The 24,626-nt window shown below is 43.6% G+C and overlaps 1 protein-coding gene across 1 annotated transcript in view; it reads right to left on the bottom strand.

Moving 5' to 3' along the window:
• Positions 1 to 24,626, bottom strand: part of LHFPL1 (LHFPL tetraspan subfamily member 1) — a 266,798-nt gene that overhangs the window by 128,216 nt on the left and 113,956 nt on the right. Inside the window, exon 3 of the mRNA XM_069205934.1 lies at positions 8,755 to 8,853. Within this exon, the coding sequence (XP_069062035.1) occupies positions 8,755 to 8,853 (99 nt within the window). The remainder of the gene's footprint in view (positions 1 to 8,754; positions 8,854 to 24,626) is intronic.

The following is a 24,626-nucleotide window of genomic DNA, read 5'->3' as shown; positions in this document are numbered from 1 at the left end:
AGGTCGAATTGTCATTTTTAAAACTGTCTAGCAAGGCTGAAGGGCAGGCTTGGAGACATACTTTGCATTGTCACTTTTATAGTGGCACCACATGTGCTGCAGTCCACTAGTGACACTTAAATTACAGGCCCTGGATACCATATACTAAGGATGTATAGGTAACTTAAATATGTCAGTCAGGAGTGTAGCCAATTTGGACTTGCTTTAGGGTTCATAGTACATGTATTGGGGCCTGGTTACCAGTGTCCCAGTGCACATGATCAAAAACTAGCAACGTAACTGCACTATGCTCCACCAAGAAATGGGCAGCGGTTAAGTGTCAGTCAGCCTGCACAAGCCAGCAGTTAAAGGCCCAACTTCCTGACAACAACTGACTGACAAGCCCTTTGGCTAACTGACAGCTTAGAAGTTAAGGGCCACTGTCAGGAAACTTTTACCTACCTCTGATAATTGATATCCAATTCTCTGTCTATCTCCCCACCCCATTCTAGTTGTGTCCAGCCTGTTTCTGGTTACTGTTAACTTGTTTGTGACCCAAGATAGTCCGAACAGCAGAATATTTTTAATCTAGTTCCAAATTAAAAGTGACTTGGATCCAAAGATAGATAAAAAGCAAATATTTTAACAATATGCTATGTATTCTTCTCTACCACAGCACTCAAGGTCAGACTGGGAACCCAAAGCAGCCCTGGCAAATTTTGTCAGACAAGCCTCCATAAGATACATAGCGAGCAAGCCTGACCACTACAATAAGGCTTGAGGAGGTTCTGGGAATTTGGGAAAAAGTACAAAAACAGGGCATTCTATAACACATTTTGCATTATCTATTCAATTGTGTTAGGTTTTGAAGCATAGTAAAGGACGACCTTACAGTGCACCAGGATACAGCAATCTTTACTGGGGCTCATCAATGATTCCATCACCATCACCCTCTAGCAGTGCCTCTCATTTCTCCATAGCCTCTCTCTCACATGTATTTCATTTGTTTTGTAGCACCTCTCTCACCAGCGTAGGGTATTGAAGAACTTTACATCACTCACACATACAGAAACAATGATTTGTGCGTGTGTAAATCAATGTATAGAAATTGTGAAGTAAGACAAAGGAGATTTCAAGGTGTAGGATTCACATGTAAGTCATACTGGTAGACATTTTTAAGAGTGCCTCGTCTGGGAAGGCATAAACTCAGGAATCAGAATGTAAGACAATGGTTAGGGTTGACTTTAATAATAACAATGTATGTCTAACCCTTTTTTAACAAAATTAGGATAATCAAAGACTGGGAAAAAAACATAAATTTCCAACCTGTACCATGCAGTTTGCATGCTGCTCTTTAATGCCAGTTCATAGCTCACTGTGCTAGATTATGATTGTAATGTATGAACTGCACAGTAACAAAAGGATCTCTGTGATAAAAGCAGTATCCCACTGCAAAGAAAATATTGCTTTGTGATCTGGACAGTACACGTTCTTTTCAACAGGCATATAAACCCTCTGTGCTACCTTAGATGAGTCAAAACCGCCACTAGATAAAACCCCAATCTCTCTCTAGCAGGTACATTAATCACCAGAGTTTTCTTTGCACTTTTATTGTTTTAGTGTTGCCTGAATACGATTGGATATACAAGGACAGGGCTTTTAAAACTGATGCACTACTACAAAACAGGCCCCCAGAAACAAAAGCAGCCTCCACCCTCCCGGGGAAATGCCCGATGCCTGGTACAGCCAGTCCGGCCTTGACAGCACATCAATGAATGTGTTCTCTATACTCCTTTATCTGTTGTATGTACTCCAGTTTCAGTGCGGTACATGAAAGCCTGTGCCATGCCTACTGGGAGAGATACTGAACATGACTGTGAACTCCTTGGTTTTGATTGTGTAGGATGAAACTTAGAGCCATCGTAAGGCTCGACCAGAGACTGGAGGGCATTCTTGCAGCCACAATGTTGATTAATTGATTCTAAAATAATGCCTTGTTTTGAACTGAGGCCCTGGAGAAGCCATGAACTCAAGTCTGATTGTGTGCAGCTGGAAAACAAGAGCTACTCAGTGGATGCTACATTCAGCTGAGTGCATTAAAGAAGGTTAAGCTACATTAACAGGTAGCAATACCCACTGAGGTATAGGTTTGGTTCTGATGCAATTGGGCTCCAAATATGTGATGCCCTAATTTGAACTTAAGTAGTAAAGTCATAATAAATACTAACAGAAAGTGCAGTTTGTGAATACCAAAAAGTAGTACACTCACTGAAAAGTGTAAAATGACTCAAAAGTGTAAGTTACCATTGTGAATCAGTCCTTCAGACTGGTGTGTTAAAAACGGTTTACAATAAGAAAGAAGTCACCTTTTTAATTCATTAGCACTCACAGGCTTGACAGTATTCGCAATACAAGGCAGATGCTTTCTTTGACTTCTCCTAGTCAACGAGAAGTGACCAATGTAAACTCATGTTGGACAGTATCCCCAGATATGTGTTGGATCTCTTTCTTTGTGCTCTGAAGAACAACACATACAAGTTCATACAAAGACTCACACATGTGGGTCAGAACATTCCTCCTACAGTTTTGATAATAACTAAATACTCACCCCTCTAAAGCCCACCTCATCAATTAATCAATCAATCAAAAAATTTATAGAGCGCGCTACTCACCCATGAGGGTCTCAAGGCGCTGGTGGCGGGGGATGGGGGAAGAGGGGTTACTGTTCGAACAGCCATGTCTTGAGGTTTTTTCTGAAGAGCAGGAGGTCCTTGGTCTTGCGGAGGTTGGTGGGGAGGGAGTTCCAGACCTTGGGGGCGAGGTAGGAGAATGATCTGGCTCTGGTGGTGGCGCATTGGATGCAGGGTACTGTGGCGAGTGCAAGGTCGGTGGACCGGAGGTGGCGAGTGGGAGTGTGGAAGTTCACTCTTTCGTTGAGGTAGGTTGGTCCGGTGTTTTGGAGGGATTTGTGTGCGTGGATGAGGATTTTGAAGGTGATCCTCTTGTCGATAGGGAGCCAGTGAAGGGATCTGAGGTGTGACTAAATGTGTTCATGTCGTGGGAGGTCCAGGATGAGGTGGGCGGCTGCGTTCTGGATTCTCTGGAGTTTGCGTTTGAGTTTGAGTGTGGTGCCGGCGTAGAGGGCGTTTCCGTAGTCCAGCTTGCTGCTGATGAGTGCGTGGGTGACGGTCTTTCTGGTCTCTATGGGAATCCATTTGAAGGTTATTCGCAGCATGCGGAGTGTGTTGAAACAGGAGTAGGTGACGGCGTTAACTTGCTGGGTCATGGATAGGGAGGGGTCCAGGATGATGCTGAGTTTGGGTGCGTGGTTTGTGGGGGTTGGTGGGGGGCCTAGGGCGGTGGGCCACCAGGAGTCGTGCCATATGGTTTTGTTGGGTCCGAAAATTATGATTTCGGTGTTGTTGGAGTTGAGCTTAAGGTGGTTTGCTGTCATCCATGTGGCGGTGTCAAGGAGTGCAGCGTGGAGGTTGGTTTTGGCGGTGGTAGGGTTACAAGTGAGGGAGATGAAGAGCTGGGTGTCGTCTGTGTAGGATATGATGGTGATTCCGTGTGGTCGGAGGATGTTGGCGAGCGGGGTCATGTAAAGCTCATCAAACATTGATAAGCCACCTCACCACTGCTAAGGCTGATGGCATAGGATGGAACATTCTGTTTATTCTGTGTACATGATCTTCAATTCTTCCTTACTTCAGATTCCCTGTACAGCAATCTCTTGATGTCTAACCAGATCAGCTTTCTACAAATCTACCTACATATATACATACTGTAATCTTGGTAACTAACAAGAGAAAAGTGCTGAGGGCCTTCTGGCAACTCTTGGCTGCTGGAGGATATAGTTGCATTTCAAGGTTAGTGTTAGGCAAGTTTTTCAACTGTATCATGGGTAAAGGTTATTTAATTGTTCTAATGAAACCTGGGTAGCATACAGCTACAACCGATAAATGAGTATACATTCATCTCAAGTGTTCTCATAATTACCTTGTTCCATTCCTTACAGCACTCTACCACCTGTAGGATGGGGTTAACATGCTGTTCTATTCAATGTTTATGAATAATAATGAGGATTCCATTATGTATTGTCCTATAGTATCAGTTCTTCATCATGGGCATGTACCATTGTATTCATAAACAAGCCCCATCTTCCCCAGTGGAGATAAGGGAATGGAAGCAGAAATGTAGGAGTAAGATTCTATGCCCTTCAGCAGACCATGAAAATAAATGTAGGGGCAAACTGTTACTCTGCCACATGATTGTTTTGTGAAGGTCCATGGGCAGCTTTAAAGTGACCAATCGGTTATTTTTCTATGTGTGGCTGCATGCATCTGAGAGCATCTCCTAAATAAGTTGTCTTTTGAAAATGGTAAATGAGAAAAGAGTTCAGGCAACAATAGTGTCATACACATTTTAGACCCATGTCCGGTCGTGTAACAGGTGACACTATATCCTCTCTCCCCTGTATGTTAGACTTCGAAAGTCTTCTCTGAGGGCCATGAAAGCTGGTCACATGCCAAGCAACAAAAAGAGGGTAGAATCACTAGTCTGTATGAAGTCACTGTTGTTGGCTGACTTACAGGGACTGGTAAGTGGGAAAAAGGACCCTGGAGCAGAGTATGCTGTGCTGCCTTGCAGAATACTTTTAGGACGAGTTGCTTCTGGAGGTTTGCTGTAATCCTAAAAAGGATGTTTGTGCAGCCCACCCACCATTGAAATAAACAGCCTCAGCACACAGAAGCATCCAGGAAGAAGATATAGACCTTTTGGTAAAGTTAAGACTGAAATATTTTGTAGCAACTACAGGACACCTCCAGGACAACAACTGTCTGGGTAAAATGCAGACTAAGTTTTGCCAGCCCTTGCTACAGGGTCAGAGTTTCTTTCTATTCTAGATGATCTTGTGGTAGAGTTAGATGCTGGCCTTGTCAACAACTTGATTGGACTGGATGTCTGCCACTTTTCACATGTTGATCATGCCATCATTTTGGACAATGTCAAAGCTGCAGGCATTGAGGGAACTGCCTTTATTTGATTGGACCCAGGCAGAACAAATAGCATCCTTCTCAGATCAAAGGTTATCTATAAGTTGTAGGGTATCTCGGGGATCCTCACTTCCTCCTCACTTATTTAATGTCTATGTTAGCCCATTGGTGAATGCTCTAACAGAGATAAATATTACCTCATACATATAGGCTGATGGTGGTATCCAGGTATTAATGAGCTTAGTGAATAATCCCTCAAGGCGCTCAGCTTGACACAGCACTTATTGGCTTGTTGAGGTGGGCTCTCTACATGCATCTTCCAAGCTGGTGAAAAGCCTTGGTGTGAATGTTGGTTGCCATTTGCCTTAGCACCTCAATTTTCATCTCTTGGGTCATCCTGCACATATTAGCTCAAACTACTAAAAAAAGATTCTTCCTCTGTTATCCCCCGACTGCAGGAATATGGTAGTTGCAGCCCTTATAGGATCACACCTTCATTATGGTAAGTCCCTATATTTGTGAATATCACAATTTTCCTAGGTAAACAACAGGTTGTACAGACTATAGCTGCCCAACTGCTCTCAGATGCACCTAGTTTTCCATATGCTAGTCCATTGTTGCAGGAATTACATGGGATTCCCATCAAGCAGCGGGTTCAGTTTAAGTCCTCAGTATTGTACATAGAGCAGTACAAAGTGACTCTCCAGCATTTATCAGTAGAAGTCTTCAATTATACTTCCCCAGAAGAACACTTTGATCATCCTCGGCCGACCTATTGACTGTTCCTACATACCATAAGCAAATGACTGACAGTCGGAGCTTAGCAACTTGTGAGGAAAAGCTCTGGAATGTCCTTTCTGTTTCGTTGCACCTTGGGAAATCTCTTCTTAAGTTATGCCAAAAACTTAAGACGTGGCTCTTCTGTCAGACTTATTCTTTGTTGTCCTGCTTTAGTAGAGCGTATTGTTATTTTTTACATGTTCACCTTCTTTAACTTTCACCTAGAGAAAATTGGTGTGTGCTTTGTAAATAGCCTGTAACATAACCGCCAGGTTTGCGGATGGCGGTCGGACCGCAGCCAATGTGGCGGTCCGAGTGCCACTTTACAAGCGCAATGCTAGCACCGCGGTAGGACCGCCAGCACTGCCAGAATTCGTCATCCCATCGGCCTGGAGGTACTGGCGGTCCTAATCTGCCAGGGCAGCAGTGCATGCAGCGCCACCCAGGAGATTACGATTTCATTCAGTGCCTGCGATTTCATGGAGGAGAATAAAAAGGCTGGCGGAGAACGTGTGCAGTGTGCCCCGTGATGGGGGCCCTGCACTGCCCCTGCGCTTGACATGGCCCCCTGGCCAGCACCATCGCAATGTTCACTGTCTGCTCTGCAGACATTGAACATTGTGATGGTACTGGTGCACCCTGCGGACTGCAGCACTGCTGCTGGCTCGATTACGAGCCGGAGACAATGCTGTAGGGCGTTTCCTGCTGGGTCAGTGGGCGGAAATTGTGGTGCCAAACCTACCCCAAAAAGGTACAGCCTCATTGGAGACTTTTTCAGGTTTTGTCCTGTTTGGAGATTTTGAACTTAATGTTGAAGGCTACCACAGGACTACTTAAAGAAAGTATGAAATAAAAAATTTATAAATCTAAAGGTAAAACTGTTGACTATTAGATGAAATACTCTCCGCCACCAGAGTCTGTGAGCTGCAAACAGTGCCAAGGAGGAGTCCTCCATAGATTTTGACTGGGAAGAATCTTCAGACTATACACATCCTAGCTTCCTTGCTGGTCAGCCACAGAGGGTGCCTAGGTCGGGTCTATTATGCCCTGAATGACACACTTTGGATTACTGACCCAATTACTTTATTTGGTCAGCTGACCCAAATTTGTACTTCTGAAGTTGGTATTGGAATTTTGTGATCTGTCTTTTTTAACTTAAATGCTAGTTTGATGCTGCTAAAATACTGTACCCATATTTTTCTTGTTTAGTGCTGCTAAAATACGACATCCACATTTTTTCGAGGGACAACTTGTACTTGGGCCTCTGATTCCAAAGGTAAGCCCTGGATTTCTCACAGAAAACGTCTTTTACTTCTTAGGCGCTAGCTTCAGTTTATGGGAGTTCTACCACAGCTCATATCTAGTCTGAGGCTCCAGTCCTCCATCAATCTGATCTCCCAAAACCCCCTCCTGCTGACTGCTCAACAGTTGCCCCCTTTTGATCCACAGGCGGTTCCCTGACACGACTGCACTAGTATTTGGTGACTTCTCGGTACTGTCTCTCAGTTGTTTTCTACTCAGTCATTCTCATTTTTTTTTTCAGTGCTACAAGGCTGCAGAAGATGACAATACATTTGGATCTGTATTTTTGGGCACATTAATATTTGTAACATAGTTGTGCTGTAAGCATACAGTACAAAAGAGTAGTATTTGTCTGGTGGAACATTTAGAGGCATGGGTGAGACATTGTTGCACAGTAAGTTGGGTAAAGACAGACACAGTCTTTACAGAGTACATTTTACATACAATAAATTATATGACATGTGGGTAACAATGACATTGACAGGGGGCATTTGTTGGAGTTATGCCTGCGATAACACCTGAGGTTGGGTTTTTTAGAGAGTGGAGGTAAACACTCACATCTGGATGTGTCAGAAGATATTGAAACATGGGAGGGAAGTCATGTGTGTATTGCCAGGGGGAAGATATTCCAGAGTTCATGGTAAACTGAAGGACAAGAATCTTGACTCTAGGTATGTTGAGTGAAGTTAGTGAGGATAATCAGAACAGATGTTCCAAGAAGAAATATTACAACCAAAGTTGAAGCAGTGCTTTAGTGATTAGTAATGTATTTAGGATCATATATTTATCAAACAGCAAGTGAAACCTGGGAGGTCGAAGAGGGTTTTCTCAGTGACGTTTCCGAGCTGGCACAGAGAAGAGACCGTGTGTTGTGACAGAACATCCCAGTTATTCACATCTACCGTTCCAACTATGGTGGTTGTGATTACCTCATGTTGCATGGGAGAGTAAAAGAGAACTCCAAGTTGTCAGGATAATGAAGATGGAGTTAGAGCATCACAGTGCAAGTGGTTGGAAGCCGACAAGGCTTGTAAAGCGTAACAGTTTTATTACATCTTAGAGGAATTCAGCTTGGACCGCAGAAGACCATCCAGTGTTGGCATGTTGTTAAACTGTTGGAAACTTGGGACAAGAGGGTAAAAGAGAAAGGACAGCTGCCTGACAGGCGACAGGGGAATACAAAAGTGAAGAGATGTTATCAGAGAATTTAGACATAAGAAGTAAAGTGGACATGTTTTTGTGAAATGAGAGTTGGTAGTTGAGTTCATGAGAGAAAGAGTGGATCTAAGGACAGGATAAAAAGGAGGGCTGGACTTATTATGGCGAGGGTGATGAGTGCTGGTGAATAATGGAGAGAGGTCCTGGTGAGGGAGGAGAGATGGTAGGGGACTGTTGATGGGCATAGAAATGAAATAGTAGTGGGGAATGCTGAAAACGTATTTGGGAAATTAAGGCTACAACATCGTAACCTATAGTTAACATCACTGGTTTTCACCAAGCAGTCACATTTCACTAGAGACTACAAAGTTGTTGAGTGAATGAGTATGGGGCACAATATAAATAACATAGCTGCTTGCTCCAACACTTAAATAGGTGCACCAGTAATTCCCAATCAATTGCATTAATATTTTGTTTATTGAATTCAACAGGTAAGCAATTTGCGGGTCTGACATCTTAGTTCCTAAATTCTACTTACCTAGGTAAAACTGATTAGAGGCATTCCCACAAGTCTGCTTGATCTCTGGGCTGTTCCAGCCTAAGGGATACAAGGCACAGCCTGAGCCTATGAGGAGTCCTTTAAAGACAAAATGAGAAAACATATAGAATGAAGTACAGCTCTACCTCTGCACATGGTTTAGGAGAAATATATCTCATGATGTCATAAACCTTTAACTTAGAAAATGTAGGGAAACACTTACCTTTAAGCATTGTTGTCAGCATGCATTTGGTGATTGTATGTGAACGTGAGACCTCAGGCTTCAAATTAGGTATCAAACATAAGAAACTGAGTTATTGGTTGAGTGGGGTGAAAATCCTTCTCAAGCAACAACCACAATTCTTGTCAGGCTGAACCACAAAAGTCACCAAATTAACCTGTACTTAACCCTCTGGTAGCTTGGCACGAAAGCAGTTAATCTTAGCTCAGAAGCAATGTGCAAAGGATTTATGCAGCACACAAAGAGTAATAAAGTGAAACACAACAAAAATCCCACACCAATCTAGAAAAATAGAATATATTCTATTAAATAAACTGATATCAGTTCAAGTTCACGCTGACCACACTGGAGCAAACTCCAGGTACAGCACTGAGTTTGACCCGCTGGACAGTGTAACTGGTTGTACCTGGTCAGGGATGCAAAGTACTGCGACACACTACATCGAGTTGCATGGATTCTGATGAGGCCATCAAACAGGCAGTGTGAGGTGCTGTGTTGAGTTACATCGTGCCGCATCAGTTCCAATGAGGCTGCCAGTCAGGAGCCGAGTGGTACTGCGATGCGAGGTCCTGTGAAAGAGTTGCATCAAGCTGCATTGGTTCCGAGGGAGCCCACATTTGGGCAGGGAGGAGTACAATCTTATGCTAGCCAAGGGTCCAGCACCTAGGGGTGCTCCTCTTGGGGATCAGGGCTCACTCCAACAGAGGCCAGCAGCAGAGCACCGGCAGGTCCAGCTGAGCAGATGCAGATCAGGTCTCTGGGGCTTGTGATGCCCTTGGAGTCACTCTGGTGGTTCTGAGTTCAAGCAGCAGGTCCAATCTTCCTTCACCAGACAGCAGGACAGCAGAGCACTGCAGCAGACAACAACAAGGCAGTCCTTCCAGAAGCAGGGCAGCAGAGCAGTCCTTTTCCTGAGTCTTCCACAGGTCCAGAAGTGACCTGGTGAGTGGCTCAGAAGGTCCAATATTCACACGTAGTTTTATAATAGCCTTTGAGGTGAGCTATAAAGTTCCTTCCTTCCTCTGCCAAGGATCCAGGTAGTCTAGGATGAGGAAAGACTGGCCTCAGGTCCTTGTGTGTGTGTGGTGGAGGCAGTCCTTTGAAATGTAAGTGGGGAAGGGAACAGTTCCATCCCGAACATCACGGCCGGAATGGCCCTTCCTGCCGTCACCTAGTTACCCTTTGTCTCACTGTCTGGGAAGAATAAACAAGACCACACAGCTAAGCTATTCCCAGTAATGTGACCCAGGATAATGGCAGAAGGTGCAAATGGTCAGGACAAGAAAATTCCAAATTTCTAAAAGTGGCATTTTCAGAATTGTTACTTAAAATCCGATTTTACTATTAAAAAGGGTTTTTAATTACAATCCATTTGAGTGTAAACATCCCGTTTCCTATCAGCTCCCAAACTTAAGTTATCACTTATTAAGTGTAACATGGTAACTTAATGTTATCCTATGGGAGATATAGGTATTGCAATAGTGAAAAACAACTTTAGGAGTTTTTCACTGCCAGAAAATGTAAAATATAAATCCCCGTGCCCTACATTTTAAATAAAATGCACCCTCGTCTGTGCCATAGAGTGCAGTGGTGCAGAGTAGATTAGCGTGGCAAACAGTGGACTAGCGTAGAGTGCAGGGGCATAGAGTTGAGTGCTATAGAGTTACGAGCACTGGCATAGAGTATATTGGGATAGAGTGCAGTGGCACAGAGCGCAGTGTTGCAGAGTGGCATAGAGTACAGTGGCATAGAATGGAGTTGTGCAGAGCAGGCTAGAGTGGTGTAGAGTGCAGCGGCGAAGAGTGCAATAGTGTAGAGTAGTGTGTTGAAGAGTGCATTGGCATAGAGTACAGAGGCACAGGGTAGAGTAGAAAGGCATAGCATAAAGTGGTGCAGAGTGCAGTGGCATAGAGTGGAGTGGTGCAGAGTGGAGTAGTGTGGAGTGGTGCAGAGTAGAGTAGAGTGGAGTGGCATAGATTGGAGTATTCATGGTGTGGTAGCACACTGCCATTACAGACAATACATTTTCATTTGGAATGACCATTACACTTGCATAGATATATAGTTTTACTAATGGAACTATACAGAGCACAGACGAAAATGTGTGGAATTGCATCACCCAGTGTAATGACTTGTTTTGATCATATTAAAGTATTTGTTTACAACACACGTCAGGAATTAAACAAAATGTGCTTCATTCGTATTCCTATTTCTGATATATTCTGAAATACTTACACAGTTCATTTAAATGTTGTGTGCTAGAAAAAAACTCTTTCCTACTGCCAGTGTCTAGCAAGACTGTCACATAAATCCTCTCACATTGAAGTCAGAGAAAGAAAAGTAAACAAGTGCCCTTGGAAGAAAGCATCTGATATTTGACCTCGGTCTTTGAATGCACAGCAAATGTGACAGGACAAGAACAAGATTTGCAGGCCTTTTTACAGAAAGGAGCCCTCAGAAGGATACTGTAACTAAAGTTTGGACAAGGGAGGATACGGACTCAAGCTGGACAGCCTGAAACAAATAAAACCAGCAAACTGAAAGCAAGAAAATGTGAGTTACAAACCACAAAGCCAATGGCAAGCAATGGGCCGAATGCATTCCTAGGTCAGCTTGCTGAATGTCCCCAAGATGTCTTTAGCAAACTAGACATCTGGCTGTCTGATATTCTGTGACCTAAAAAGGAAGGTTTAGGCCTGGCAAAAGGTTTATTTAGCCTGGTCACGAAATTCCAGTTTAAAACTGTACGATAGGCTGTAGTGGTGTGCCTGAGATATTTTTAAAATGTTACTTTAGTGGGTAACATAATGACTGCTGCAGGCCCACTATTAGCATTTTCCCTTACAAGCCTTGGGTACGTGGAGTACCATTTACTGGGAATATACAAGTAAAATGTGCCAATTAGGTGTAGGCCAATTGTACTATGTTTTAAGGAGAGCGCACAAGCACATTAGCAAAGGTTAGCAGTGGTAAAGAGCACAGTCCTAAAGCCAACAAAGACCAATTCAGCAAAACAGGATAGGTTGAGACAAAAAGTTTGGGGATGAATCAGCAGAGGGGGCCTACAGCCTTTCTTGCCTTTACTGATTGTTTTGGATGTTTGCTTTTAATATGTTTACCAATACTTTTTATTTTTTTGGGCTGATCGCAATTGTTGAATGTAACCACTTTTAAAATAACACTGCACTATTTATTGTTTTAACAATTGATGCCTATATTTTTATGGTGTGGTTTTACCATAATGTCTTAAATATATACGTTGTTGTATTAAATCAATCAGGATATTTATAGACGCGGCTAATCACCTGCTTGGGTCTCAGGGCGCTGGGGGGTACTGCAGCTCATTCGAGGTGCTGGATGGCCGGTTCAGTCAAAGAGCCAGGTCTTGAGGTCTGGAGGTATTGTTACTGCATGTGCTGGCAGCAATAAATAAAGTTAAAAAAAAAAAAAAAAATACTCCTTTTTACGGCTTCTATACTATGACTACTAGAAAAAAATCTAAAAAGGTGATTCTTTAACCTGTGCTTAATCAAGCTCACTCTCTGGCCAAGCTTAGATGTTGGAATTGTTGCTGAACCTTTCACAGATCAATTTCTCTTTCCCGGGGCAGATTCACTCATTTCATGCAGGGTGCACAACTTGTACTGGAGAAATCAGGAGAAACACAGTATTTCTAAGTGATTGTGCCAAGTAATTGGCTTTGATGGTTGTATGGCAACACATTGATTGATATTTCTGCATGGAATTTATTTGGTCTCTGTTAAAGGAATTATTTTATTTCTTATCTACCCTCAATACTCATTGTTCTTTGCTGCTGATCTTTCATTTCTGCTCTCCATCTATGTCATTCATTTAGTGTCAATCTGCTCCTACTCAAGAGGTTGTTAATTAAGATGCCGTTAATTTGTAATATATTTTCATTCATGTAATCTTCAATAGGTAATTGTTAGAAATTGGGTTTCTGGTTCGCTAGGGTTTGCACCTAAGCCAGGCAGAACCCACCACTCTAGTAAGGGCAAGTAAGTTACACACCTAAGATAACCTGGGCTCAGTGGTCATGTGTAAAGCATTTGCGTAACACACTCACAACACTGATACAATACAAATACCACAAAAGAAGCTCCACACAGAATGTATAAAAATATATTGTTATACTGGCATATATGTCAAAGACCAAAAGCTGACATAAATCATAAATACTGTGCATTTTGTGTAGCTACTGAATAGCAGGTTGGCATGCCGTCAATGTAAGCATACGTCATGAGAAAAATGCAGAGATTAGTTAGGAGGCAATTACCAATTACACCCCCCAAGTCCACAAATCATATCATGATTGGCACACCAATAGTACTGAGCCCACCTACCTACAGGGACCTCTGCCCCCCTACCAGCGGGGTTATGATACTCCTAAGAGAGTCTGGTGGGGAGAGAAAGGTAGAGCTCAGGGGCACCGGGGCGCCTACTACAGGTGATATGGTAATGTTCCTTTGCATGGTGCTCCTGGATTAATAAGGTTTGGTTGGTGGTCTCAGCCAAGGACTTCACCCATAGAGTTACAGCAGTGTCCAGCCCCCACGATTCTACGTGGGGGAATGGGACACACACACACTGCAGGCCAAAGAGTATGGACCTCTCTCTTAGTAGGAGTAGAGGCGGCCACCCACAAGCATGCAGTGAAGCAGCCTGATCACAGTACCTACAATTGGGTGTTGGCGTGCAATGTGGAGGCGTTGGCGGCTGGGCCCCGCCTCCCCCTCCCCCCCCCCATTAATGCCACAGGCTGTCCCACATTGCTGGGCAACCTGCCCCGTGGGGTCGGAGCTTCCCCTAGTGCGTCAGTGCTTCTCCTGGCTTGGGGAGCGCAGCTGTGATGGAGAAGCCAGCTTGCTGACACGCGCTTCACAGCTATTGCCCAACCTACACTGATCTAGCCCAAAAGTACTTCAGCACACATCACCAGCATGGCGCTGAGGTAGAAGCCGGCGCACTGACACGCGCTGCACAAGTAGTGCACAATCTGTGCTTTTCGGGCTCAAAAGTGCTTCAGCACGCTTTACCACGGTTTGAGAACCAATGATCCAGGGAACGCTCACCGTGCATTAGACTCCTCTGGAGATAAAGGGGAAATGTGAACTGCTCGCCAGGAGCTACTGGAAATAACATGAAACGCTCCTCACGCCCTACGAGGAGAATAAAACCCTCACCACGCACTCAGTTGAGGGGAAATACAGAAATAAGTGCTCACCAGGAGCTAAGGTAAATAACAAAAAAATGAATATGCTCCTCATGCACTAAGAAGAGGATGCAGCTGACTATAGAAGATGCCAAGGAGCTGGAAATAGAGCTTCCCCATGCGCTGCGCTCCTTGGGAGGTACTTGAGGGGCACAAAGGGGTCAGTCAGGACAGCACAATGAAGCAAGGGGCTATTTGGCAGTTTCTCCTGGCAGTCCAGCAGTGCCCAGGGGAACCAAAGTCAGGAAGCAGCTGGCAGCAAGGCAACAAGCAGAAAAGCACAAAAGCAATTCAGGTGAGTCCCTTGTGCCACTCAGCAAGTACCAGGCAGCAGGGCAACAAAGGAGAGTAGTCCAGATGACTCCTTTGTGCAGTCCAGCAGTCTTTCTGGCAGACGTTCAGTCCCAGTTCCAAAAGTGCTCTCACAATCCTGGGGCGACAGCCCCTGTAATTATACTCAAAAAGTGCCTTTGTTCAGGGGTAACTTCAAAAGAGCCCTTTCAAGTGAAGCACAACGTCCTTTCATCTCAGCCCTGTCTCCAGACATCAGTAGGGGGTAATCAGCCCATTGTGCGATGGTAGGACACAGCCTATTCACATGTAGGATGTGAACGACTCTCCCTCTCCCCAGCCCAGGATGAAGATGCCTCTTCTGTCTCACCCAGCCACTCCTGTGTGATGGCTGTCTGGAAGGGATGCACCAAGTGAGGCTGTCACTCTGTCCCAGACACAGACTGGAGTCAGGCTGCAAAGCAATAAAGTTATAAGCACAGAGATATGCCCACTTTATAAAAGTGGCATTTCCAAACAGTAATGTAAAATCCACCCACACCAGTAAGCATGATTTCTCACTACCATTCCAAACATACCAAACATGCCCATGATCAGAAATTACCGCTTAGACGTATATAAAGGAATTTCCAATGCAAAGCTATGAGAGGAGCAGCACTCACAGCAGTGATAAACAAAATAGGCTGTTTCTCACTACTAGGACATGTAACACACAAAAATATATGTCCTACCTTGTACATACACAGCACCCTGCCCTTAGGGCTATCTAGGGCCTGCCTTAAGGGTGACTTAGGTGTAGTACAAAGGGGAGTTTTAGGCCTAAGCAAGTAGCTTGACTTGCCGAGTCACTGTGGCAGTAGACTGCTCATGCAGGCACTGCAGTGGCAGGCCTGAGACAAGTTTGAAAGGCTACTTCTGTGGGTGGCGCAATATGCGCTGCAGGCCCACTAGTAGCATTTAATTTACAGACCCTGGGTATATGGTATATTACTTTACAAGGGACTTACAGGTAAATTAAATAAGGCCAATAGGTGTAGCCAATCATACCATGTTTCAGGGGAAAGAGCATATGCATTTTAACACTGATTCCCAGTGGTAAAATGCCCAGAGCCCTAAAGCCAAAATAAAAGGGGTCCAAAAATAGGAGGAGAAACGCAAAATGTTTGGGGATAACACTGCAGAAAGGGCCATTTCCAACATTAATCTTTAAAAAAATTAAAAATAAAGCTAATTTGAAAGCAGTGTAATCATTCAAGGAGTTGATTCAATATTTCAAGAGATGACTTATTGGAAAGTTCTTATGGAAGGGGATAATAAATAAGGGAATACTCCCTCCAAAGCGGGCACACCAAGCAGGAGACTTGGTTGTAGGTTCCTCTGGCGACATCAACTCAACATGACCCACTCCATGTCACTGCACAGTGAGAAAAAGGAAGGGTTAGGCTACACTGTGTGCCCTGGGTCCATAAAATCTTCCTGCCAGAGGGAGTCTTGGTGTTGGTGCCAGTAAGCTTTGCTGTCGGACCTGCCGCTGAAGCAGATTCTTTTAAATGGGTTATCAAAGACCACAGGAAACTGTATTGGCATTGGATAAATAGGCAACCATGGGGATTTTATAACCCCACCCATATGAGAGCAGCAGCACTGTAAAAAGGTTCTCCCAAAATGTTCCCAGCCAACCCACCCTCATGTTTCCCTTAACTCTTCTTAATAGTCCTTTCTTGCACTTCTCCTGCTATCATAGCCATATCTGCAAGCACTGACTAATCCCAACTTCAAACAAGAATAATTCCAGCATCCAAGAGACCAAGTGAACCTAAAGTATTGAGCTACGGGCAAGTGCTTTTAAGCCCCCCCCCCATGCTACCTCAACCACCTACAATAGAATGTCCTGTGATTTGAGAACAAATGAAAATGATTGACCTGACAGCAGTGCATAATATCTCAAGGGAGATGGAGTGAATAAGCAGAGAGATTGATGGTGCAGTTACTAGAAGTGGGGAAAGGCCTCGGGCCATGTGCCCAACTTGTAGCTGGTAGTGCAGAATGGAGAAAGGTGAACAGTAGAGAGAGGGACCTATAGAGGTGGAAAAACAGACTCCTTCTAAGATCTGATCATCAACTCTATGAAGTGGAAGCAGGTGGACATGGCCACAGAGGTGATAGAAGAGTTGGAGAAATGCATGCATCATCACTAGGGAACAAGCAGGTTCAGCAGTCACAGAAGAACTGCCTCAAAAAAGGAAAATCTAAACATTCCATGACAATGACACAAATAGAGCTGTTAAGTTTGGAGGAGTAGCCTAGAAAAAGAAAAAGGTTTTAGGAGGAGCTGCTAAGAATGTAAAAAAGTTAAAATGTCAGACCATGTACTAATATCTAAAACTAACAGGAAGTCCCGGGCTTCTCTAACACAGTCATTATTGCCAAAGAAATCCAAGTTTTCCTACACATTTGAGTTTAGCAACACACGATGAAGTTATCCAGACTTCATCGGAGAATGCTACTGGTAGCACATACATGCAATCTGAATTAACTGAGATAGGACAACATAGTCCCGTAATCATCTAAGGGCTGCACTCAGCAATATCTTGAAACTTCAAGGCTCAATGTCACCAGTTGAACGAAAAGAAAACAGAACCTGATAAACAAATAAAAAGAAACTTTGAACTTGATTTAGGTATTAGCGGAGGGGTTATTCCCGTTATACCCAATGGGATTTAGATTTCGGTGGACGGGATATCCATCACCATTGTGACAGAGCAACCCTCCGCCAATATCTAAATCAGGCCCTTTGTATCAAAGACTGTAACAAAAATCACTAAACACTCTGCGTAGAAGGTCATGAGGAATAATCCCATATTACCAAAATCACCAATCACAAACCCCAGAAGGTCATGAGGAATAAACCCATATTGAAAAATCACCAACCAGACACCATAGAAGGTCACGAGGAACAAACCCTTCCATGGGTAAAAGAAGAAGCAGATCGAGTTTTGGTTTATGTTTGTTTATGTTTCTATTTATTACTTTACATACACTGCAGAACTCAAATGCTTCAAGGTGCACGAGTATAGAATCAGTATAAATAGCAAAAAGAGGTTGTGTATGATTCATTTCGGTTGCATACACCACGTTCAGGTTGGATCACTGAGTTGGGGCATGCATGTAAACAGGTCAGGTTGTGGTTACACAGTTCAAGACTAAAGGCCTGATTTAGAACTCGCGGACGGTGTACTCTGTCACAACGGTGACGGATATCTCATCTGCTGAAACCTAAATCTTATTCTATTCTATGGGATTTAGATTTCGGCAGACAGGATATCTGTCACCCTTGTGACAGAGTACACTGTCTGCTGCGTTCTAAATCATCCCTAAGGTTCTTAATGGACCGAATCGCAAATTTGGTCTGTGAAGGAATGCTAAATTGCCTTTTCAGATGTACAAAGGGCAATAGGGAATCGCAAAATGTGATTTTTTTACCCAGTAAAAATCGCATTTTGCGATTCCCAAATAGGAAATAGCTAATTTGGAAATGCAAAACTATTCGTACCTATGGGCTTTTAGGTCCATAGGAACAAATGGTGCAGCACTTGTTAAATAGCGATTTCCTAATAGCAATTCCTAGTCTGTTTAAATCGCTATTAGGAAGTATCTATTTTTGTACATTTCATTTTGCATATCCTAACTAGAGATTTATTATGATTCGCGATTTGGAAATGCAAAATAGGAATTTCGTACATCTGGTCCTATATCCGCCGAGAGCCATAGCTGAGCCACAGACAGAAACAAATGAATAAATGAAACAGTGCAGATCTTCGTACTGCTTTAACTCAAGGTGTTCCATCAACAGAGAGAGTACTTACAATTCACAAAGGAACATTTTGAAATTTTTCCTGAAAGCAGGTCATTTATCTTTGTGCTGATGGTAATGGTTAGCATCTTAGAATGGATTACAATGCTACAGATTGCCCGTGGATCACAACACTTTAAAGGGTCTGATTCTTAAACAATGTGTAACTCTGCATCAATGGGTTTACATCTATGCTATTGTGTTGTTTTTGTAATTCATGAAACAATCCTTGACTGCTCCTACGAAGCTGCAACACTCACAGCTTTTCAGAGCACTTAAATGCTCAAGCACTTACACATGAGTAAATGGTCGTAGCCTACATTTACATGAGTCTATGCTTAGAAAACTCTTAGAAGACTCTCGTGGCAAGAGGAGCATTATTGTTTTTCTTTACAAAAAGAAAATCCCATTTCGGGATTTTGTATTTGTAAAGAAAAACAAAATACTGTATGCTACAGGGCTGCCTCCTGCAGGCGCAGCCCGGTAGCACAGAGTGAAATGCATTTCCAAGAACAGCCGTGACAGTGGATCCTGCCAATGCTCTTATAAATGACCGTTTTACAGGCAGTCATTCGGGCGGCCTCTCCACCATGGGGACGAGTAGTTTACTCCATCCCCATGGCGGAATGGAACTCAGGTGCACGAAGAGTTGTGGCAATCAGGCATCTTCAGTCAGAGAAAAGACAGAAGGGTTAAAGGGACATCCCTTGCCAGGAACACAATAATGCTGATTTTCACTGAAGTACATTTCTTTTGGAATATCGCTTGCTATTCCACTTCCGTTCACAATGCACGTGATTATTGAAAAGAAGACAGTATGATTGCAGCGAGAACAGGAAAACAGTTTGCGGTGAAGGTCTTTTACCAGCCACTTCCGCTGCAGCTCTTCCTGTGCTGAGATGGCTCTGACCTGAAACTAATTAACGCTATCCTCGATGGATCGGGCTTAATGCACGTGCTGCCGAGAAACATCTGTGCCAGGAGCAAAATCACTGTCTCCACAGAGGGCTCCTGGGCCTGTGCGACCACTGGATCTGCTGAGATATGCGTGTCAATAGCTATGAACATGGACAGAGCACAGATACATCTTTGTACTGGAATATTGGTTCCGAGATTGTTTTGCCCATAATTTGTTAAGAGGCCTAGCTTTGCGTCTTCTGTCTTCTAAATAAAGTGTACAATTACATATGTATAACAATTTGAAGAGTGCATAAACTTTTTTAGCATGCCCTCCTCTACTCACAGAACACAGGTGGCTTGTCCATCTTCAACTCATGAGGAAATCAATTCATGCACTCATTATTTTGGGTCTCCATCATGGCCATACACCCTCGTACTACTGATCTCAGCAAGTTGGACTTTGCTTGTCTGTGGAAGCACCATCCTGGCTAGACTGTCGCAAAACAGTATTTTTGAGAAAACTAGATTAGCTCTGTCCATGGCCTGAATCAGAGCTGACCAGAAATGGCACCACAGCCAGGCAGTGTTAGGCAAATATTGATACGTGATGTAGAATAGCACATGACTCTAGACCAGCTTTTCACAAACAGTTGGTTGCAACCCATTGGTGGTCGCAAGACGATTTTTTTTATCGCGGGTGGTGAAAGTGCAAGCAATAAAGATGCCTTTAAATTCTATATTTATCTTGTCACACTTTTTAAAACAGAGGTCAAATGTCAGGCTGTGTTTTCTGATACATTGCTCTTTATATTTTTTCATCATGGGGATTGGTGTTCACAAACTCCTTCTAAATTGAATTGTGTGACAGTTTTGCTGGGGTACAAAGAGTGTGAAAGGAAAGTCTATAGGATATAATTTACTGTAACACAAAACAAAATGTAAATATCGGTAATTGAACTACACACATTCACTATTTTCTAATTCTGAAGTGTGAAGGAAGCAAAGATTTTATTAGGATCAAAAGAAATCAAGACATTTTACTTAGTGATTGTCAAATGATAGATATTCACTGGAACCAGATTTCATGTGTTATCATTTGTGTGCAGTATAGTTTTATCAGCAAGACTGTGTAAATTTAGTGGCCAATGGGAAGTGTGCTCTATAACTGACGGCACACTAGCACTTTAAGTTACATTAAAAAATCGCCTGCCTCGTGTTTATTAAAGGGAGATGGGTCACAAAAGTTTTTCATGCTAAAAAGTGGGTAGTGATTCCCAAAAGTTTGAGAAGAACTGGTCTAGCTCATGCAAGACTACAATAAACCCTATGAGATAGCTAATGCTCCTCCAACAAGTTGAAAGTGACCAAGGTAGAGAGTAAATTGTTTCACTTTTGAAATACCATCCACTGGCATATTATTAGCACATACAACAACTTCTTTCTGCCTCAGATGGTGCGATGTCTTACAGCAAGACATGGCTCCTGGCATCCTTCCTGTTGGGGGCTTCTCCTTCTTCAGTCTTTAAGGCTGAGTGTGATCCAAGTTGTGTGTGGGTGGTCCCCAATCGCGCCAGTGCCCCTTATTCTTTTCCCAAGAAGGAAACACTCCACCTGACCTGCTGGCTCTCCATCTGGGCTCCTTCAGAGTCCTAGGGCCTGGGATAAGTCACATAAGACAGGGGTGCTACCACACACAGGAACTAAGACCCAGGATGTTCAAGGAGCTACTGGAAGATTACAGAATGTCCTGTAGGAAAGGGCACAAGTATCAGTGATTTCCACCACACCACAGCAAATCCCTCATCCTTTTTGATAATCTACTGCTTGCTGTTTCTGCATTTTATTTCATTTTTGCACCCAGTCCACAGTGGACTGCACTTGTGCTTCTGCCAGCACCGGGTTGCTTTACAGAGCAGCTGTAATCAAAAAGTTCTCTCTTTCCCTCGTGCCTTTGCCACTTTCCTGCTCGTGTGAGTCAACACTGAAACTGATGACATCTGTGGGACTTGTGTACCATAAGCATCTTGATTGCTACATCAACACATATAATTGCCAAGTTCACATTAGAAGAACTGGGGGAATTATCAGGCAAATACCCAAGCAGGGAAAAAAACTTTGTTTTTTTAACTCCTGGTGAGCGAAATTAGGTTTGCTCCGTAGGTGGAACTTTAGAAGCATTGTAGGGGCGGGTGGACGATGTAATTATCTTAATCAAAATGGTCTTGAAAGCAGCTTTCCCAGCAGAGGAGCTTGAGTGTTGGGGTGGCCTTGTGGCACTATGCACGATCTCCCCTTGTTGGAAACTTACTTTTTTGCATTGACTGGGACCAGGCAGTGTAATTAAGTTAATGCAATTATCACTGCGGTAATTACATTGTCTAGTGGTACTTACAGTGTCTTGCCCCTGACAGTGCTGGATGTCACAACTATCCTTTGTCCCTCCCATTCCTCAATGTGGGGAACAAGGAATACTGAGCTGCAGGATCTCCACCTGCTTTTAAAAATCTGGGCACACATTTGGAAAACCAATGGGAACCGCCAGAGTTGTCCAAAGCTTTGCATCCATTTTCTATGCATCAAAGTAAAGAAATTTCTACACCCTTCTTCCCTAGTGGAAAATCTAGCATACATCATTTTTTAATGTGTATTTCACTCTTGGTAATTTCTAATACTGAAATCAGTGTGGTGAGATCTTGTTTGTTAGTAAAAATGAAATATGACAGGTTACAAATATTACTTTAGTTTGGCCACTCCAGTTAACAAGGTCTTTTTTGTCTTAGCTTGGGCATGGTTATCTAGATGCCAAGTGGGCTGCAATGGAAAGGCCTGTGGTGATGTAACCCCCTGGCCAAGCAGAGGCCATTACAGTGCTGATGAGCTCCACTTGTGGGGTTAATGTTCTCAAAGGGGTGGGCTGCTGCTGCCAGGGTCAGCGTGAAGGAACCTCCTCCTGCTCGGATTCACCTGAGCCACGCCTTTCAAGCAGAGGTGAGTGGAGAAAAAGGCAGAAAAATAGGTGTCCATCCAAGAAAAAAGACTTTGGACCTTAGAAATCAGGGGGTGTAGGATGCGTGATCGGGTCTGCCTAAAACCAAATCTCTCATATCATAGTTTGGTAAATGAGGGTGTAGGGCAGCTTAAGAAAGTTTAGGGCTGCACGAAAATGGCAACGCCAGGGTTATGGTGTTGCCTTTCAAAAATGGCATCTGGGCTCACAATCACTGCAGATGTTTCTGGTGTTCTCCCGTGCACCGAGGCTCTCGTGGACTGGATGCCCCGCCAGTACCTGGAAAGACAGTTTCCTGACTGACTACTATAGACAAGCATTGTATGCCTAATGCGGGCACCTTAGATGACTGGTGATGCAGCCCAAAGCATGACGTCTTAGGTTCTGGGAGCAGAGAATCTAGAGAAATGAAGCCAAGATTTATCAGTATTTGAATGTATTAGGACCTCTCAGCCTGCTGCCCTTAATTCACAAAAAGAAAGGATATAACATACATTTAAAAACTTAAAATATTTAGTTAATATATTTAAAATATCTCGACTAACAGTCCTAGCAATGAGTGAAGTGAAATGGCTACCTTCTCTGTTTCTTTCACATTGTTCACAATGGAAAAAGTAACACACGGTTTTCATAAAATTTACAGGCAGCCAAGCCATGGGCGCAAACAGTTAACTCTATGGAACAATCTCACTGTACACAGCAAATGAAATTTCAAACCACAGAGTCAGGTAATAATGCATAGTCGCCTTTTTAAAAGTAGGTTAAATCCACTATCGTATTCTCTAATCGCCTTTCCCTACTCCTCCCATTCTTAGTCAGGCCCGACCGATCGGGTTTCGTCCCGGGTAGATCAACCTCACATAACCTGAGAACATTATTTGCTGTACTCCAAGACCTAGACCTGGATGTGGTGGCCATCTTGATTCACTTGAATGGGATTACTTGATGACGGTGCTGCGACGTATGGGTCTCGCTGACGCTTTCTGGCTTGGATAGACCTTTTATATTCACACCTCTCCACTAAAGTGCACATAAATGGCTCGCTCTCTGAACTAGTACGGATTTCTAGATGGACTAGACAGGGATGCCCATTATCGCCCCTCCGCTTTGCGTTGGCAGTGGAGCCCTTTGGCTGGCAAGCTCCGACAGAAACACAGGGATTGTGCCATCAGATATACCTCCAAACACCTGTTAGTGATGCTTTATGCGGATGACATTACGTTATACTTAAGGAACCCGCAGCATAGAATGAATGCAGTGCTCCGGAAATTTGTTTCCTTTGGAGAACTATCTGGCATAAAAATGATTTGGGGAATAATCTCATATTTTCCCCGTTAACGCCCCACTTCCTACCGTTCATACCTGATTACCCCTTACAGTGGTGTACCACGGAGTTAAAATATTTAGGGGTGAAGATTACTCTAAACAAGGAGGAAACGCTCAGAGCAAGCTATGGCGTTACCCTCTCAAATACTACCAACAATGTTGCAAGATCGATATCCCTGACATTATCTCTGGCAGGGCATGTTGGCCTAATGAAGATGATTGTTCTTCCTAAACTTTTATATATCTTCCAAAATATACATGACCGGCCCAGACGTGCATTTTTCCAGGCACTTCGTACTCAAATAATCAAGCTAGCATGGGCAGGTAGGCAGCCCTATAATAGCTGGGATATCCTTGTCCTACCCTTTTCCCACAGTAGCTTTAAAGCACAGAATTTTGAGCTCTACTACTCCTTTGCAGAAGCCCATTGCACTATATATTGCTTTAAACCCACACCCTATCTACCGTATCTTGCTGTGGAGGAGGGTTACATGACCCCACTCCCACCACCGGCCTTCTTAGGTACTAAACTACACTTTCCTGACTCTGCTGACTCCAGAGTAGTGTACACCACAGCTGCGTGGAATAGTCTCGCACAACACACGGGGAAATCTGTATTATATTCCCCAGTAATACCTCTCCCTTCTAATCCTCTATTGCCAGTCACCCACATAACATGGCGAAAGCTTTTACAGAGGCTGAACTGCCACACTTGGGGGGATCTCTATGGGGAATCTGCCCTCACCATTAGATGTATTTATATACATAAGACTCCGAAATGATGTGAGAGATGCTACCACTAACGTCCTTTAAGAACCCCAAACTTTGCTTGCACTGCACATAATGCTGAAGGCAGAGTCACAGCGCAGACTAGTGTCCAATCTATACTACAATGAACAAACAGAGACACCCTCCAAGGCCGTTGGTGTATGGGATAGATGGCAGGTTGAATTAGACGTCCAACTGACAGCGGACATATGGACTGCATGTTGTACCCATATGCAGTGCTTAATTTGTGCTT

The sequence above is a fragment of the Pleurodeles waltl genome, chromosome 2_1 (assembly GCF_031143425.1).
Source record: "Pleurodeles waltl isolate 20211129_DDA chromosome 2_1, aPleWal1.hap1.20221129, whole genome shotgun sequence".
Lineage (NCBI taxonomy): Eukaryota > Metazoa > Chordata > Amphibia > Caudata > Salamandridae > Pleurodeles > Pleurodeles waltl.
The sequence above is the reverse complement of the archived record's forward strand: the minus strand, read 5'-3'. Positions and strand labels throughout refer to the sequence as shown.